This window comes from Oncorhynchus tshawytscha, linkage group LG12 (assembly GCF_018296145.1).
Source record: "Oncorhynchus tshawytscha isolate Ot180627B linkage group LG12, Otsh_v2.0, whole genome shotgun sequence".
Taxonomy (NCBI): domain Eukaryota; kingdom Metazoa; phylum Chordata; class Actinopteri; order Salmoniformes; family Salmonidae; genus Oncorhynchus; species Oncorhynchus tshawytscha.
This window is the reverse complement of record NC_056440.1, coordinates 70,174,581-70,193,940: the sequence shown is the minus strand read 5'-3', so window position 1 is coordinate 70,193,940 and position 19,360 is coordinate 70,174,581. Positions and strand designations below refer to the sequence as shown.

Sequence of the window (19,360 nt, the reverse complement as noted above, 5' to 3'; positions counted from 1 at the left end):
CTATTCAGCATTCTGCAAGGGAGGGAACAGGGAAGTGATCATCATACATCTGGGATGATGAGGGTTTCAGATCGATAGTGCGGAGGGCATAACAGCATACTCAAAATGTTTCATTGCAGAAATTAGCCGGCAGGCGCCGAACTGAATAATCTTTGCTCTTACACAGGGATAATGGACAGTTAGAGGGTGTAGTTACATGATCCTATACACTGCACTTCTTCTTGAGTGCCATGTAGGGCTTTTCAGCATTGGCATCGTTCAATTTATGTTTGTATGATTAAGATCAGAAGTACACATTGTTGTCTGTAAATGTGTGGTAAGTATTCTCAATCGTGATACAAGTCTGGCATTCAATCAAGACGCTGATCTGAAACCCAATAATGTGCTAAACCCTTTATAGTGAGCAAGGGTCAGCCTCTCGTCCGGCTCCTTCACCCACTCATACAACATTGTGCTCCAATAAACAAGCCTTTGTAGCCCGCTATTTTACTGCATCTTTACAGAACGTAGGCTACGGCATGAGAGAGAGTCCATTTACTAGCTTAACTGTTATGAAATCCTCAGGGAACATTTCACAAAGACCAAATTACAGATGATATCACACATAACTGAAGTTCCCTCTGGGACAAATAAAGTTATTCTATATAGGAGGGTCAATTGCTTACAAAGCGCATTTTTAAAAAACAGTAAAGATGAGATTTCTCACCAGCAGCTCCACTCCAAACCAGACCCCGGAGAGAGCCCTGTCTGGGAGGAGAGATCCTTTAAATCGGACTACCCCGGGCAAAGGCTCATCCCCCGAACGCAGCTGCACGCGCACCTTGGAGCCACAGTCGATGTCTCTGGCCCGCTCCAGCCTGGGCTTGTTGCACAGCAGGGCATAGCGCTCCTCACAGTTGGTGATGGGGAACAGCAGCTCAGCTAGCTTCTCATCCAGCTCCAGGACGTCCCTGATTTGGTTGCAAATCAAACACACAACAAAAAGATTTGAATCCCAGAGGAAAACTCCAGAAAATATGAAAGTTTCAAAAACATGTCAGCATCATACACTATAGGTACAAGAGTATGTGGACACCCCTTCAAATTAGTGGATGCAGCAATTTCAGCTAAACCGGTTGCTGACAGGTGTATAAAAATCAAGCACAGAGCCATATACTTCTCATAGACAAACATTGGCAGTAGAATGGCCTTACTGAAGAGCTCAGTGACTTTCGATGTGGCACCGTCAAAGGATGCCACCTTTCCAACATATCAATTAGTCAAATTTCTGCCCTGCCCCAATCAACTGTAAGTGCTGTTATTGTGAAGTGGAAATGTCTAGGAGCAACAACAGCTCAGCTGCGAAGTGCTAGGCCACAAGTTCACAGAATGGGACCACGAGTACTGAAGGGCGTAAAAATGGTCTGTTCTCAGTTGCAACACTCACTACCAAGTTCCAAACTGCCTCTGGAAGCAACGTCAGCACAGGAACTGTTCATTGGGAGTGTCATGAAATTGGTTTCCATGGCTGAGCAGCTGCACACAAGCCTAAGATTACCATGTGCAATGCCAAGGGTCGGCTTGAGTGGTGTAAAGCTCACTGCCATTGGACTCTGGAGCAGTGGAAACATGTTCCCTGGAGTGATGAATCACGCTTCACCATCTGGCAGTCGGACAGACAAATCTGGGTTTGGCAGATGCCAGGAGAACGCTACCTGCCCCAATGCATAGTGCCAACTGTAAAGTTTGGTGGAGGAGGAATAACGGTCTGGGGCTGTTTTTCATGGTTCAGGCTAGGCCTCTTTGTTCCAGTGAAGGGAAATCTTAACGCGACAGCATACAATTACATTTTAGATGATTCTGTGCTTCCAACTTTGTGGCAACAGTTTGGGGAAGACCCTTTCCTGTTTCAACATGACAATGTCCCAGTGCACAAAGCGAGGTCCTTACAGAAATGGATTGTCAAGGTCTGAGTGGAGATCTTGACTGGCCTGTACAGAGTCCTGACCTCAACGCCATCAAACACCTTTGGGATGATTTGGAACGCCGACTGCGAGCCAGGCCTAATTGGCCAACATCAGTGCCCGACCTCACGAAAAGGGGGGGTACAACTCCATATTAATGCCCATGATTTTAGAATGAGATGTTTGATGAGCAGGTGTCCACATACTTTTAGTCATGTAGTGTATAGTCGTGGCCAAAAGTTTTGAGAATGACACATATTCATTTCCACAAACTTTGCTTCTTCAGTGTCTTTAGATATTTTTGTCAGATGTTACTATGGAATAATGAAGTATAATTACAAGCATTTCATAAGTGGCAAAGGCTTTTATTGACAATTACATGAAGTTGATGCAAAGAGTCAATATTTGCAGTGCATTTGACCCTTCTTTTTCAAGACCTCTGCAATCCACCCTGGCATGCTGTAAATTAACTTCTGGGCCACATCCTAACTGATGGCAGCCCATTCTTGCATAATCAATGCTTGGAGTTTGTCAGAATTTGTGGGGTTTTGTTTGTCCACCCACCTCTTGAGGATTGACCACAAGTTCTCAATGGGATTACGGTCTGGGGAGTTTCCTGGCCATGGACCCAAAATATCGATGTTTGGTTCCCTGAGCCACTTAGTTACCACTTTTGCCTTATGGCAAGGTGCTCCATCATGCTGGAAAAGGCATTGTTCGTCACCAAACTGTTCCTGGATGGTTGGGAGAAGTTGCTCTTGGAGGATGTGTTGGTACCATTCTTTAGTCATGGCTGTGTTCTTAGGCAAAATTGTGAGTGAGCCCACTCCCTTGGCTGAGAAGCAACCCCACACATGAATGGTCTCAGGATGCTTTACTGTTGGCATGACACAGGACTGATGGTAGCGCTCACCTTGTCTTCGTCGGACAAGTTTTTTCAGGATGCCCTAAACAATCGGAAAGGGGATTCATCAGAGAAAATGACTACCCCAGTCCTCAGCAGTCCAAATCCTGTACCTTTTGCAGAATATCAGTCTGTCCCTGATGTTTTTCCTGGAGAGAAGAGGCTTCTTTGCTGCCCTTCTTGACACCAGGCCATCCTCCAAAAGTCTTCGCCTCACTGTGCATGCAGATGCACTCACACCTGCCTGCTGCCATTCCTGAGCAAGCTCTGTACTGGTGGTGCCCCAATCCCGCAACTGAATCAACTTTAGGAGACAGTCCTGGCGCTTGCTGGACTTTCTTGGGCGCCCTGAAGCCTTCTTCACAACAATTGAACCGCTCTCCTTGAAGTTCTTGATGATCCGATAAATGGTTGATTTAGGTGCAATCTTACTGGCAGCAATAGCCTTGTCTGTGAAGCCCTTTTTGTCCAAAGCAATGATGACTGCATGTGTTTCCTTGTAGGTAACCATGGAAGAACAATGATTCCAAGCACCACCCTCCTTTTGAAGCTTCCAGTCTGTTATTCGAATTCACTCAGCATGACAGAGTGATCTCCAGCCTTGTCCTCGTCAATACTCATACCTGTGTTAACGAGAGAATCACTGACATGATGTCAGCTGGTCCTTTTGTGGCAGGGCTGAAATGCAGTGGAAATGTTTTTGGGGGATTCAGTTCATTTGCATGGCCTCAGTTTGCCACCATACAAACTGAGGCAGCAGGCTTTGTAAAAATGTATATTTGTGTCATTCTCAAAACTTTTGGTCACGACTATATGTCAAATGTGAGTATTGTTGTTTTTCGAACTTTGTCTTGTCTTTTTAAAATTTGCAATATAGCATGATAGTGTCACTATCCATTAATTAGACCAACCGCTCATCCAGGCTCAGCACCACGTTGGTCTGGTCCAGGATGCGGATGCTCCTCTTGCCCTTGCTGGGGGGCAGCGTGCGCCCCAGGCTGTTCCTCTCCTGGCAGGCCTGTCCCAGGCTGCCCCGGGGGATCCTCAGGGTCTTCTGGGGGGGCTTCTCCACTGTACACTCCTTAGTAGAATTGTGTTGACTTATTAAGGGACTCAGGCTGTGTTAGAAATGGCACCCTATTCCTTATTTAGCACACTGGTTTTGACCAGTTCCCATTGGGCTGATATAGTGCATTATATAGGGAATAAAGAGCCAATTCAAACATAATCAAAAGATACCCATTAGTACATCTTATCTTCCTGAGTTGATTCTCAAACACACAATAGCTGAAACAACAAAATATGAAACACAAAAAATAAACCCTTTTCGATACACAGGCCTTGATAAATAAACAAACAAACATTAACAAAATCTTGAATAATCCCTAGCAAAAGTCAGGAATTTCTTAAAGAGCAACCGCTTTAAAAAAAGCAACGAATCCCTTTTAAAAATGGCCTATGTGGCATCATATGAGCCAGAAAAAGTTATTCTAGTGTCAGACTACAAAGTGTAAATAGGATAATTTTGCTCATAAAGTCAGTTTACAACAGAGTTTGGAACATCTGTGCGTCAATGGGTAAATGAAGATAGGGTTTTGATTTGATGATGTCCATTAGTCCACTAACATGGGGTGAAGAGCTGCGGTGATTACTCTCTATCCCATAGCATAGACAGTGAGACTGTTTAAATAAGCTACCTGCTAATAGCAATAATGGTGCTGTACAACGTGACCGTGTGTTTGAAAGAGTATTTTCCAGTAAGCAACAGTTTGTTTAACTTTATTAGACAACTTTGTTCCAATATTTCTGTAATTCAGTGATATTTATTCCCATAGTAATTTGTTATGGATTCATAACTAAATAAACAACGGCATTTTGAAAGAGTATTTTTATCATTATGTTATTAACAAAAGCATAAAGATGCCATTGTTAGTTACATTGTTTTAGTTTGAACGTGCAGACTGGCACTAAGAACAGCGAGAACGTTTCTCTAGTCAGCGACATTATTAGTGCAATGCCCCTTAAAGTGTTGTTCTGTGCTACCCAGTGTGGCAGGGTGGGGGACCACCACCCTTCCTCCTCCTCCCTCCCCCATGGGCTAGGTCTTTCTTCTGTGCGAGGCTCTGCAGCCCAAACCCATGCCTCCTGCCCTCGTGCCTTGAACCGCACGCGCTTTCAGTGGATACAGATGGAGAACTGCAAGGCAATTCCATTGTGCACCACTCTGGGGCCATGACCAGTATATACAGTTGAAGTCGGAAGTTTACATACACCTTAGCCAAGTACATTTAGACTCAGTTTTCACAATTCCCGACATTTAATCCTAGTAAAAATTCCCTGTCTTAGGTCAGTTAGGATCACCACTCTTATTTTAAGAATGTGAAAGGTCAGAACAGTAATAGAGCGAATGATTTCTCTCATTCCCAGTGGGTCAGAAGTTTACATACACTTAATTAGTATTTGGTAGCTTTGCCTTTAAAATTGTTTAACTTGGGTCAAACATTTTGGGTAGCCTTCCACAAGCTTCCCACAATAAGTTGGGTGAATTTTGGCCCCTTTCTCCTCACAGAGCTGGTGTAACTGAGTCAAGTTTGTAGGCCTCCTTGCTCGCAGACGCTTTTTCAGTTCTGCCCACAAAGGTTCCACAAATGTGAGGTCAGGGCTTTGTGATGGCCACTCCAATTCCTTGACTTTGTTGTCCTTAAGACATTTTGCCACAACTTTGGAAGTATGCTTGGGGTCATTGTCAATTTGGAAGACCCATTTGCAAACAAGCTTTAACTTCCTGATTGATGTCTTGAGATGTTGCTTCAATATATCCACATCATTTTCCTTCTCATGATGTCATATATTGTGAAGTGCAACAGTCACTCCTACAGCAAAGCACCCCCACAACATGATGCTGCCAACCCCGTGCTTCATGGTTGGGATGATATTCTTCGACATGCAAGCCTCCCCCTTTTTCCTCAAAACATAACAATGGTTATTATTTGGTCATTATGGCCAAACAGTTCTATTTTTGTTTCATCAGACCAGAGGACATTTCTCCAAAAAGTACGATATTTGTCCCCATGTGCAGTTGCAACCCTAGTCTGGCTTTTTTATGGTGGTTTTGGAGCAGTGGCTTCTTCCTGAGAGGCTTTTCAGGTTATGGATATATATACACTTTTGTACCCGTTTCCTCCATCATCTTCACAAGGTCCTTTGCTGTTGTTCTGTGATTGATTTGCACTTTTCGCACCAAAGTACATTCATCTCTAGGAGACAGAATGCGTCTCCTTCCTGAGCGGTATGACGGCTGCGTGGTTCCATGGTGTTTATACTTGCGTACTATTGTTTGTACAGATGAATGTGGTACATTCAGGCATTTGCAATTTGCTCCCAAGGATGAACCAGACTTGTGGAGGTCTACAACTTTTTTTCTGAGGTCTTGGCTGATATCTTTTGATTTTCCCATGATGCCAAGCAAAGAGGCACTGAGTTTGTAGGTAGGCCTTGAAATATATCCACAGGTACAACTCCAATTGACTCAAATGATGTAAATCAGCTTCTAAAGCCAAGACATAATTTTCTGGAATTTTCCAAGCTTTTTACAGGCAGTCAACTTAGTGTATGTAAACTTCTGACCCACTGGAATTGTGATACAGTAAGATATAAGTGAATAAATCTGTCTGTAAACAATTGTTGCAAAAATTACTTGTGTCATGCACAAAGTATATGTCCTAACGGACTTGCCAAAACTAGTGTGTTAACAAGAAATTTGTGGAGTTGAAAAACGAGTTAATGACTCCAACCTAAGTGTGTGTAAACTTCCGACTTTAACTGTATTGTCCTGCTAATAACAGGGTTAATAATATGCAGTGAGGGAAAAAAGTATTTGATCACCTGCTGATTTTGTATGTTGCCCACTGACAAAGAAATTATCAGTCTATAATTTTAATGGTAGGTTTATTTGAACAGTGAGAGACAGAATAACAAAACAAATCCAGAAAAACACATGTCAAATATGTTATAAATTGATTTGCATTTTAATGAGGGAAATAAGTATTTGACCCCTCTCCAAAACATGACTTAGTACTTGGTGGCACAACCCTTGTTGGCAATCACAGAGGTCAGACATTTCTTGTAGTTGGCCACCAGGTTTGCACACATCTCAGGAGGGATTTTGTCCCGCTCCTCTTTGCAGATCTTCTCCAAGTCATTAAGGTTTCAAGGCTGACGTTTGGCAACTCGGACCTTCAGCTCCCTCCACAGATTTTCTATGGGATTAAGGTCTGGAGACTGGCTAGGCCACTCCTTAATGTGTTTCTTCTTGAGCCACTCCTTTGTTGCCTTGGCCGTGTGTTTTGGGTCATTGTCATGCTGGAATACCCATCCACGACCCATTTTCAATGCCCTGGCTGAGGGAAGGAGGTTCTCACCCAAGATTTGACGGTACATGGCCCCGTCCATCGTGCCTTTGATGCGGTGAAGTTGTCCTGTCCCCTTAGCAGAAAAACACCCCCAAAGCATAATGTTTCCACCTCCATGTTTGACGGTGGGGACGTCGTTCTTGGGGTCATAGGCAGTATTCCTCCTCCTCCAAACATGGCGAGTTGAGTTGATGCCAAAGAGCTCCATTTTTGGTCTCATTTGACCACAACACTTTCACCCAGTTGTCCTCTGAATCATCATTCAGATGTTCATTGGCAAACTTCATACGGGCATGTATACAGTGGGGCAAAGAAGTATTTAGTCAGCCACCAAGTGTAAGTTCTCCCACTTAAAAAGATGAGAGGAGTGTAATTTTCAAGTTCAAAATAACAAGTTCAAACAGGTGCCATTAATACAGGTAACGAGTGGAGGACAGAGGAGCTTCTTAAAGAAGAAGTTACAGGTCTGTGAGAGCCAGAAATCTTGCTTGTTTGTAGGTTACCAAATACTTATTTTCCACCATAATTTGCAAATAAATTCATAGAAAAATCCTACAATGTGATTTTCTGGATTTTTTTTCTCATTTTGTCTGTTATAGTTGAAGTCTACCTATGATGAAAATTACAGGCCTCTCTAATTGTTTTAAGTGGGAGAACTTGCACAATTGGTGGCTGACTAAATACTTTTTTGCCCCACTGTATGTGCTTTCTTGAGCAGGGGGACCTTGCGGGCGCTGCAGGATTTCAGTCCTTCACAGCGTAGTGTGTTACCAATTGTTTTCTTGGTAACTATGATCCCAGCTGCCTTGAGATCATTGACAAGATCCTCCCGTGTAGTTCTGGGCTGATTCCTCACCGTTCTCATATGATCATTGCAACCCCACGAGGTGAGATCTTGCATGGAGCCCCAGGCCGAGGGAGATTGCCAGTTCTTTTGTGTTTCATCCATTTGCGAATAATCGCACCAACTGTTGTCACCTTCTCACCAAGCTGCTTGGCGATGGTCTTGTAGCCCATTCCAGCCTTGTGTCGGTCTACAATCTTGTCCCTGACATCCTTGGAGAGCGATTTGGTCTTGGCTATAGTGGAGAGTTTGGAATCTGATTGATTGATTGATTGATTGCTTCTGTGGACAGGTGTCTTTTATACAGGTAACAAGCTGAGATTAGGAGCACTCCCTTCAAGAATGTGCTCCTAATCTCAGCTCGTTTCCTGTATAAAAGACACCTGGGAGTCAGAAATCTTTCTGATTGAGAGGGGGTCAAATACTTATTTCCCTCTGTCTCTCACTGTTCAAATAAACCTACCATTAAAATTATAGACTGATAATTTCTTTGTCAGTGGCCAAACGTACAAAATCAGCAGGGGATCAAATACTTTTTTCCCTCACTGTATTGGTGAGAATATCCACATTTTTTTTTATATCATTCTAAATTAATAATAAAATCGCTTTGTTTAAAAATATATATATTTTGGAGATGATTTTGTTTTCAAATAACGTAAAATGAGCATGAAAAAGGCCATTGTTGAACATGGGATGAGACATTGTTACTAATTTCTAAATAAAGACAGTTTGTTATTTAGAATAATTTATTTCTGTTATTAGAGTGAGAGAAACCAAAAACCTACAGTCATCTCATGGGTCTCCCAGTCGAGGCCGGCACAGGTATTGAACCAGCACCTGTAGCAACACAGCTTGCACTGCCTTAGACCGTTGCGCCACTCAGACGCTGTGCAATGTGCCCGGTCAGGAGTGGGCTATACTACTACAGTAAGCGAAAAATAATCCTAATAAAATAAAATTATGAAAACCTTTGTGTAATAACAGTTTTAGCAAGTAATACTGAAGTCGTGCACAATTATCAATTTCTATTTAGGTTTATGTCACCCATTCATTGTCAGTTAGAGACACAGTAGGACCCAAAGCATAAACAGTGCTCTAACTCCCCCTTGCGCTGGTCTGGAGCAATGAAGTTGTGATGCAGGATACCGTACTTAAACACAAATAAACTCTAAGTAACGAAGGATAATCTCAAAACTTTTAGTGGAGCAACCACATTACAAGACTGAAATCTGTTTTTTTCTAATGAGCAACAGAAAAACACACGTGACAGTCGAAATGTTCAGTGGCTCTTTAAACGTGTATATTTACCTTGACCACCATGTAGAAGCGCCAGTCCTCCCTGAAGCCCCCACTGGACTTCTCCTGGCTCCACAGGGCAGAGCTCATGGCTTTAGGGGCTGGGGCAGCTGGGGCATAGCAGGGGGAAATGCAGGGTCCGCCTGTCTAACTAACCCAATATCAAGCCCCTCTCTCTTCCCTTTATGGACGTTCCTCTATCCCCAAAGCAATGACAGGGGCATAGCAAGGGTGAGAGAGAAACTAGGCCTACCACCTGAAGGGAAGGTTGTCTGGTTAGAGAGTAGACAGGGAGGGTGTTATGGTCGCTCACAGGCTCCTGCTGGCCTGGGGTGCCCTCATAACGGTCTCAACTGTCAGCCTGCATGCCCCAATGTACGTCGTAGGACCTGTGTACAAATAGAAAGGCATGGTGTTATTATGACAATGTTGTTAAAAGGTCATGGAATGCCTCCAGGTTAATTCTATTAAATCACTGACTTATCATAAATCCCAGAGCAATTTCTCCCCCCCAAAAAATTGGCCTATGGCTAGGCTGTATTAACCCAAATAAGCATGGAGTTGTTTTTTAAAGATTTGCTAGATATTGGCCTTTTCGGGAAAACAACAAAACATTTAGTCAATACAAATCTGGGATAAGCTCTGAATAAATGGCATTCAAAGATTAAAATTGGTATCTAAACAAACAGGATGTAGTCTCATTAGAATGTAGGCCTAATATCTGAGTGAAGCCTGATTCCACCATTAGCTACTGTACCTCATAAAACTGACGGTGAAAACCAGTTGAGCACAAACATGATTAGGCCTAACCTAGTGTACTACTGGTATCTTGCTACCAAATAGGCAGAAAAAAAATAAAAAAACATACTACCTGTATTCTGATTCCTGACAAACCTATTTGACATAAGGGTAAAATCGATTGGAATTCAATCACTTTTTGACAGCTCCCTTTTGATTTGAACGAAACCTTCCATACATATTTGCCCATTGTAGAAGTGCTCAGGAAGTGACTTTGTAGCTGAATGCCAAAACATTCAGGAGATAAAGGTTCTCAAAGTTGACTTATTTTGCAACCCCACCATACCATGAAACATCTTCATCACTGGAAAAGATAAAGAGTTTGGGATTGTTATAATTTAAAAGCTTATAAACAGGGTTGTCAAACTATTTAATAGTTTCTGGAAAAAGAAAATGGCAATTATATTATGCTTCTTTTCAAGAAATAATAAAATAGTTTGACAAGCTTTTAAATGATATCAAGCTGAACCACTTATCTTTTCCAGTGATGAAGACACGGATGTCTCATGGTGTGGTGGGGTATGCGAAATGGGTCAACTTTGAGCACTTTAATCTCCTGAATGTTTTGGCATTCAGGTACAAAAAGTAACTTTCTTAACACTTCTTCCATGGGCAAACATGCATAGAAAGTTGACAGGGATGCTGTCCAAAAACTGATTGAATTCAAATGGCTTTACCCTGAAGGCAATTTTGAAGCATGCAGACAATATGCTCAAAACCTGTTGATACTCTCCTCTTAAGATGAGAAATGGGTGATGCCGCACAGGCCTTGGTCCTACTGTCAATATTAACACAAATGGATTCTAAGCCAAGCGTTAGTCACACACTGTTATAAACATATTACTCAAAACCCATTTTGGATTTCCCCTAGCTGTGTGTTAAGGGAGCTGTGAGGGGGAATTCACAGACTAAAGCAGTCAAACGCCTCTTCCTGACAAACAATAGAGTCACCGCCACTGTAATACAGGGTCGACCTGTTTGACCAACCCAATATGAAGGGGGGATCCAAGCACCTGACATGACTCCTCTTTATGGTTCTCTGGCCACTCTCACATCTAGGCTATTCACACCTCATGTCTGTGCATCAATCAAGCAACTTGAGGCTCTCGAGCGGCGCAGTGGTCCAAGGCACTGCATCTCAGTGCTAGAGGCTTCACTACAGAACCTGGTTCGATTGCAGGCTGTATCACAACCAGCCATGATTGGGAGTCCCATAGGGCTGCGCACAATTGACCCAGTGTCGTCCAGGTTAAAGTTTGGCTGGGGTAGGCCGTCATTGTAAATAAGAATTAGTTCTTAACTGACTTGCCTAGTTAAATAAAACTTTTTTTTTAAAATGTTTTAATCAATGACAGGGTTAGCCTTGGTTTGCATTGCAACTCCTCTTAGGCTGTGCATCTGTGCTTAACATCAATTATCACAGTTCAAATTTCACATAGAGGACTTGTTGTTTATCATGCAATGTTGACCATGCCCCTATTTGAGCTTAAGGAGGGAGCATGGGGTGAGCAAAAGAACATGACAGACATTTACTATGTTGTGATGTTATTCTAGAGGTCTATCATAAGGAAGGAGTGAGGGCAAAAGGCCTATTGCCCTTTCAAAATACACATAATTGAATGACCCTTGGTCAACAACATGCACTACTGCATGGGGTGGGTAGAATTTCTGGAACGTTCCAAATGGAATCTGTTCCAAAAACTTCGTAAATATCAAGGTTGCCCACAAACAACGCATATAAAGTTGTATAGCGGCAGAATAAGATACCGGGTAGGGAGTGGGCTATTTCATTAAGTTTTTTACTCACCACGTTTATTCCGAAAAAGTCTTTCCTCACTCTGGTAGTTTATGGACAAACATTAAGAATAAGCTACGTCGTGAGTTCATGTCTATTCGGCAGCTAGTTAGTTAGCTACGTGAATTGATCATGCTACTTTGTATGCGTTGTTTGTTGACAACCTTGTACTTAACAAGGTTATTGGAAGAGATTCCTGTTGGAACGTTCCACAAATTATACCAACCCTACTGCATGTCAGATAATGCCCAAGTAAGAAGCACTGCTTACTTGGGCATTATCTGACATGACAATTACTTCTGAAAGTAGCCCACTGGTCCCGTTTGCTTTGTCTTTTAAATTAACAGTGTGAATGTGATGTACAATGTAGCCACGTACTGATGGTGCTGACATCCTGAATATAAAATGACTGGACTGCAACACTGATTATCTAAACACACCATCATGCTTCCATTTTCAATCACAACATTCAAAAGCCCCAACAGATTAAATAAAATATTAACAGCAGAGTAATTGTATCATTATTGCAGTTGTCTTGCCAGTTCCATCAGTGACATCACTGAATAAAGCCAGTCAGCAGCAGCGAGTGATGATGACGCGTGAGAGAAGAAGGAAGAATGTGTCACTGCCAGGCCTTGCTAAATCATGGCTGAGGAAGGACACTCATTGAGAAAACACCCATGGAACATGTCAATTAGTGTAAAACTGCACATATACTAGGACATGTTTGCTGTAGGGCTAGCTAGCCAGTATAGCAAACCAGGCGATATTTGATCATGTGCATCCATATCATAATCTGACGTATTACGAGGATAGCAAAGACGAAATATTGCTATCATTATGACATAACGTCGTTAGCTAGGTCGTTTTCTTACCTTATTCAAACGTCAGTTCGGTGCTGGAGTGTCATGTCACCTGCTCATTCCAATGCTGTCCTTTCGTAGCTGAGGTTGTGATACGTCTGTACAATTAACTGGATAGTTTGTTGATAGCAAACCAGCTGAAAACTGATATGACAGCCTCGAAATTAGCTAGCCAAAATAGCTAGTATGGCTAGCTAGCTGCCCCCATGCAACACAGAGCCTGTTATCTACGGCATTTAATGTAGATAACTATTTTTCTGAACGACTCTTTGACTATACTATTAAATACTGACAGACAAACGAAATCAGGCCTTATAGCGAGAGGAATAAATATTATTTACAGAACCAATAGACACCGAAACGTTTGTCGCCTGAGATAATGTCGGTTTAAAAAACCCATTGGTCAATCTGCATCCATCACAAGTGCCAATTGGCTGGGCTTCAGGTTAGTCGTTAAGTCCCACCCCCCGGGGTTTTCCCACGAGTTTGGTTGACGGGTATTGAAGAATCTGCGAATGAGGGGTTCTCTACTAGCATTTTCAAAACCGTGCTACTCGTCTCTCTGGCAGACGGTCTTCCCTAGTTACCACAGCCACAAAGTCTTAAAGCCCACATATTTCTACAATGTATCTTCTTAAAAAGTGAATATTAACCTAGCCATAACCTTAACCACACTACTAACCGTATGAAAACCAAAAGGCACATTTTTGTTTTCGTGAATTTTTACGAAATTGCCCATGTTGACGTTGTGGCTGTGGGAACTAGTGATAGCCCTGGCAGACCCTGTACACTAGATTACTGATAGGGGGCGCTGTGTTGAAGCCACTGTGCCTCCATCTTGGCCTGATTTTAAAGTGATACCCTCTATATGCAATATTCCAGTCAAGAAAAAAGTAACATACCTTGGGAGTACTATATATAAGCATCATCAGGAAAGATGCTTATTAAATTTCATACCTATTATTGAAAAAAACTAAAATAAATTGAACCATTGGTTGCAGAGGGATTTATCCCTGATAGGTCGAGTATTGCTTTCTAAAGCTGAATGTATCTCCAGACTTACTTATGCAGCCCAGCCTCTACATGTTGACAACAAAATAGTTAAAGCTGTTGACCATATGCTTTTCAACTTCCGCTGTAAAAATCATACACATTATATTAGGAAATCTGTCGTTATGAACACATAAGAATATGGTGATTTTCCTACTTTGAATAATACTTTTTAAGATACATTGTGCTAAACATTTCTTAAAGAATCCAATTTCAATTTGAAATTTCATCCCTCATTATAACTTTTCCCGTTTTGGTGGCCTCAATTTTAAGTTACCTTGTAAGTAGAACATTGATAAGATTCCTACAAAATGATCTGCTTTTCATAGACAAGTATTCTTAGCGTGGTCGTTATTATATTAACACATTTCTTCCCCTCATAGGTATTCCATTTGGAACGATAAGGATATTTTGTATAGAAACAAGTCTTCATTCTTTTAGAACTGGTTTAATAATCATATCCTGCTGGTGAGTCAACTTTTTGATGCAGGATTGTTCCTCAATTTTTATCTTGTTACAATATCCCTGTTACACCTAGAGTTCGCCATAGTCTTTGATGCTATTCCATCTGGAACTATCACGTTGTTTAGAGGTGTAACCAGACCTCACCTTCTTGACCTACCCTCACTTAATCCAGTTGACTCTCCAATAGGAAACATTTGTTTCTGCTTACTCCCTCGGAACAACAGATCTATACGTGCTTTATTTCAAAGGGATATTGTATCCATTCCTTGTCACAATTTACTGGAATACATTTGTCAATAATATCTGTTGGAAAAAAAGTCTGGTTATTACCACACAAATACCTGCTTGTTAACAAGGTCAAAGAGGTCTCTTTCAGAATGATCCATAAGTATTACCCTTCGAATCATTACCTGAAGAAACTCAAAAAATACATTATTAACATTAACTGTACTTTTTGTGTTGAGCATCCAGAAACAGTTTTGCATTTATTTTGGCGTTGTCTACATGTAAAGAAATTATGGAAAGTTATTCATAGTTTTATAACTGTTAATATTCTTGATGACGTTGTTTTTTATGGGAGAATATGCTGCTCGGTTTCCTTAACTATAATAAGGATAATGAAAAACAATTTTATCTCATAAACCTAATTGTGCTAATGGCAAAATGTCATATTCATAAATGTAAATTCACTAATAAAAAAACACTCTTCCATGTTTTCTATAAGGAATTCGAGCAGTACATTAAGACCATTCTACATTCTTCTAATAAAAAAGCTGTTAAAACAATCAATATGTTTTATCCATTGTATAATCTGTAATTTGTTGTACCCCCTAGCATATGTTATCATTGTCTGTTTGTATACTTCTTGTATGTATACTGGTTTATCTGCAAGCAAAAAAATAATAATAAAAACATCTTGGCCTAATCTTGGTAGTCCCCCGCAATTGGGATCTACATCCATTTTTGCCAAATTTATTCTATTACAATCACCTTCATACATAGGTTTAAATTATATTGTGAGCTAAACACAAAAATAAATAAAAATATTAAAACATTTTCATTAAAGTATCACCTTAGAGATTACTAATAATACTGTCACCACTACAACATCAAAATACTTAAATATATGCAATTTTGTCCTTGAAAAGTTTAATTGAAATACTGTAGAATTCCATATTCCTATGGAGGACTGCTCCTACTGGGGAGTGCCAATATGGCCAACCAGTGGCTTCAAAGCCAATACAATGGCCAATACAAACCATCAGCAATCCAGGGTTTATATTCATAATTGATTGCCTCCCACATTAACAGTGCTGTTGACAGGTCTGGGATCCACTATACTGTGACTTGTACAGTGTACACAGATTAATGTCATTCTAACCAGGCATGTGTGTGTGTTGACATGCAAATTACTTGTTATGAATGCAGAAGGATGTGCAAATATTGATAAAAGCAGCATGTGAATTCTTCATATTATATGTTGGAGAAATTATATTTAATTAATTGTACACTGAATTGCTGTTTTACTTCAAATTAAAGCTGCAATATGTAACTTTTTGGGATTCTTTACATTATACTTGCTTGTTGCCACATAAACTGAAATTAAGCAAACTATTAGAATTTTAGCAACCAGCAAATGGCAGAGAGATATCTGCATAGTGCATCTTTAAAATGTAATAGCCTACATTAACATTTCTCTGTAGGCAAGGTGACATAACGTAACAAGCCGTTCTATCCCCACCATAGATCACTGACACAATAGGACTAATGTAATCACTGTTAGTGATTCACTGATAAAGTAAGAATCATTTTACCACTGAATCAACCCATGTTATCAAACATACTGGCACTTCCAGTCAGTGTACAATAGGGTAGGGTACATAAGAATGCTGATGTACCAGTTCAAATACCTGACTGTTATTTGATAATTAGCCAGAAAAAATAGGGTCACACACAATGGTGCTTACATAAAACAAGTGTCAGACCAGTTCCTTAGCATACAGCATGGTGTCACTTTACACAATGACTAATATGAAAAGAATGCTACCAAACAAGCTGCCTGTAGTAGCAGAGCAGGTCAGAGGTTGCTACTTATTGTGAATGGATAAAACAAGCTGCCTGTAGTAGCAGAGCAGGTCAGAAGTTGCTACTTATTGTGAATGGATAAAACAAGCTGCCTGTAGTAGCAGAGCAGGTCAGAGGTTGCTACTTATTGTGAATGGATAAAACAAGCTGCCTGTAGTAGCAGAGCAGGTCAGAGGTTGCTACTTATTGTGAATGGATAAAACAAGCTGCCTGTAGCAGCAGAGCAGGTCAGAGGTTGCTACTTATTGTGAATGGATAAAACAAGCTGCCTGTAGTAGCAGAGCAGGTCAGAGGTTGCTACTTATTGTGAATGGATAAAACAAGCTGCCTGTAGTAGCAGAGCAGGTCAGAGGTTGCTACTTATTGTGAATGGATAAAACAAGCTGCCTGTAGTAGCAGAGCAGGTCAGAGGTTGCTACTTATTGTGAATGGATAAAACAAGCTGCCTGTAGTAGCAGAGCAGGTCAGAGGTTGCTACTTATTGTGAATGGATAAAACAAGCTGCCTGTAGTAGCAGAGCAGGTCAGAGGTTGCTACTTATTGTGAATGGATAAAACAAGCTGCCTGTAGTAGCAGAGCAGGTCAGAGGTTGCTACTTATTGTGAATGGATAAAACAAGCTGCCTGTAGTAGCAGAGCAGGTCAGAGGTTGCTACTTATTGTGAATGGATAAAACAAGCTGCCTGTAGTAGCAGAGCAGGTCAGAGGTTGCTACTTATTGTGAATGGATAAAACAAGCTGCCTGTAGTAGCAGAGCAGGTCAGAGGTTGCTACTTATTGTGAATGGATAAAACAAGCTGCCTGTAGTAGCAGAGCAGGTCAGAGGTTGCTACTTATTGTGAATGGATAAAACAAGCTGCCTGTAGTAGCAGAGCAGGTCAGAGGTTGCTACTTATTGTGAATGGATAAAACAAGCTGCCTGTAGTAGCAGAGCAGGTCAGAGGTTGCTACTTATTGTGAATGGATAAAACAAGCTGCCTGTAGTAGCAGAGCAGGTCAGAGGTTGCTACTTATTGTGAATGGATAAAACAAGCTGCCTGTAGTAGCAGAGCAGGTCAGAGGTTGCTACTTATTGTGAATGGATAAAACAAGCTGCCTGTAGTAGCAGAGCAGGTCAGAAGTTGCTACTTATTGTGAATGGATAAAACAAGCTGCCTGTAGTAGCAGAGCAGGTCAGAGGTTGCTACTTATTGTGAATGGATAAAACAAGCTGCCTGTAGTAGCAGAGCAGGTCAGAGGTTGCTACTTATTGTGAATGGATAAAACAAGCTGCCTGTAGTAGCAGAGCAGGTCAGTAGTAGCAGAGCAGGTCAGAGGTTGCTACTTATTGTGAATGGATAAAACAAGCTGCCTGTAGTAGCAGAGCAGGTCAGAGGTTGCTACTTATTGTGAATGGATAAAACAAGCTGCCTGTAGTAGCAGAGCAGGTCAGAGGTTGCTACTTATTGTGAATGGATAAAACAAGCTGCCTGTAGTAGCAGAGCAGGTCAGAGGTTGCTACTTATTGTGAATGGATAAAACAAGCTGCCTGTAGTAGCAGAGCAGGTCAGAGGTTGCTACTTATTGTGAATGGATAAAACAAGCTGCCTGTAGTAGCAGAGCAGGTCAGAGGTTGCTACTTATTGTGAATGGATAAAACAAGCTGCCTGTAGTAGCAGAGCAGGTCAGAGGTTGCTACTTATTGTGAATGGATAAAACAAGCTGCCTGTAGTAGCAGAGCAGGTCAGAGGTTGCTACTTATTGTGAATGGATAAAACAAGCTGCCTGTAGTAGCAGAGCAGGTCAGAGGTTGCTACTTATTGTGAATGGATAAAACAAGCCACACTGTTTACATCGTAGAGAACATCACATCCAACATGATCCATAATGTACGTAAAAACATATAATAACCTATAAATAACACAACTACCATTTTAAGGGAAATGCTACTGAAGAAGTTACATAAATTACAAACAGACTTACACATGACAGTAAACAATAATACTCCAGTATAGTTGACCTGCACTTGGCATCATCAGAATGTATTACCTGGGTTCCCGCTGTGTCATCTCCTCCACCTCTTCTGGGCTGAGCTCATTACCTCTCAACCTAGAAAGAAAACAATTATTCACTTAACTCTAATTTACAGTATTTGGATTAGAGACCTTCTTAAGTGATTAAAGATCCAATCTTCACATGTATGGGGAGGTATGGGGAGGCATAGGAGACCACAGCATACTATACTGTATGTATAGGATATGACACTTTGTAAATTACATTTCTCAGCCAGTATATAGCTGTCTAAATGATCAAAGCATAATGTTAACATAGCACACTGCCTTCACACTAGTGTTGCTTTCAAGAGCCAGTATTAGACACTCCACACCTGTTCTTGTGATGCAGTTTTTGGTTAACCTGTGGAGGGCATGAGAGAGCAGGGTGAAAGATGTGTTTAGCACAACCACAAATCTACTGCACAACCACAACTATCAAAATGTCAGTTGAGGCTAAACGGAATGTGAGTAGCTGCAAAGTCTTTTTCAGTATTCAGGATGTGCTATCAATATACTCACCACAGCCCCTCTAGCGTATTGTTCTTGATGAGTGGGGCAAGAGCACATGCTCCTGCACTGCCAACACCATTGTCTACCAGGCTGCCATGAAACATACATCTTATAGTAAGATGTATTTCTATGTTGAAGTACTTTAATGATAACAGGGATGTCTGGACATATTACTGGCGGAGAGACTGAGGTTCAATCGGTCACTACAGTTCTTGGGGTAGGAAGCAGACTACCCTATCTCTCTGAGAATGACAAAGTTGTTTTTATGCCTATCACGATGCTGTAATAATATATCTGTATTAGCTATTGCTATGTGAGGTAACATTGTACAGTATCTTATATGTTGAGAGTTGAAAAATATCC

At 41.2% G+C, this 19,360-nt stretch overlaps 1 protein-coding gene across 2 annotated transcripts in view; it reads right to left on the bottom strand.

Annotated features, from left to right (window-relative positions):
• Positions 1-13,266, bottom strand: part of cylda (cylindromatosis (turban tumor syndrome), a) — a 29,897-nt gene extending 16,631 nt beyond the window's left edge. Inside the window, exons 1-4 of one of the 2 annotated variants that reach the window (XM_024440493.2) lie at positions 12,868-13,266; positions 9,412-9,788; positions 3,759-3,928; positions 707-950 (exon numbers count right to left, since the gene is read on the bottom strand). In XM_024440493.2, coding sequence (XP_024296261.1) covers positions 707-950; positions 3,759-3,928; positions 9,412-9,489 — 492 coding nt within the window. In that variant the 5' untranslated portion in view covers positions 9,490-9,788; positions 12,868-13,266. The remainder of the gene's footprint in view (positions 1-706; positions 951-3,758; positions 3,929-9,411; positions 9,789-12,867) is intronic. The other variant, XM_024440494.2, reaches the window with a different exon arrangement.
• Between the last annotated feature and the right edge of the window lie 6,094 nt (positions 13,267-19,360).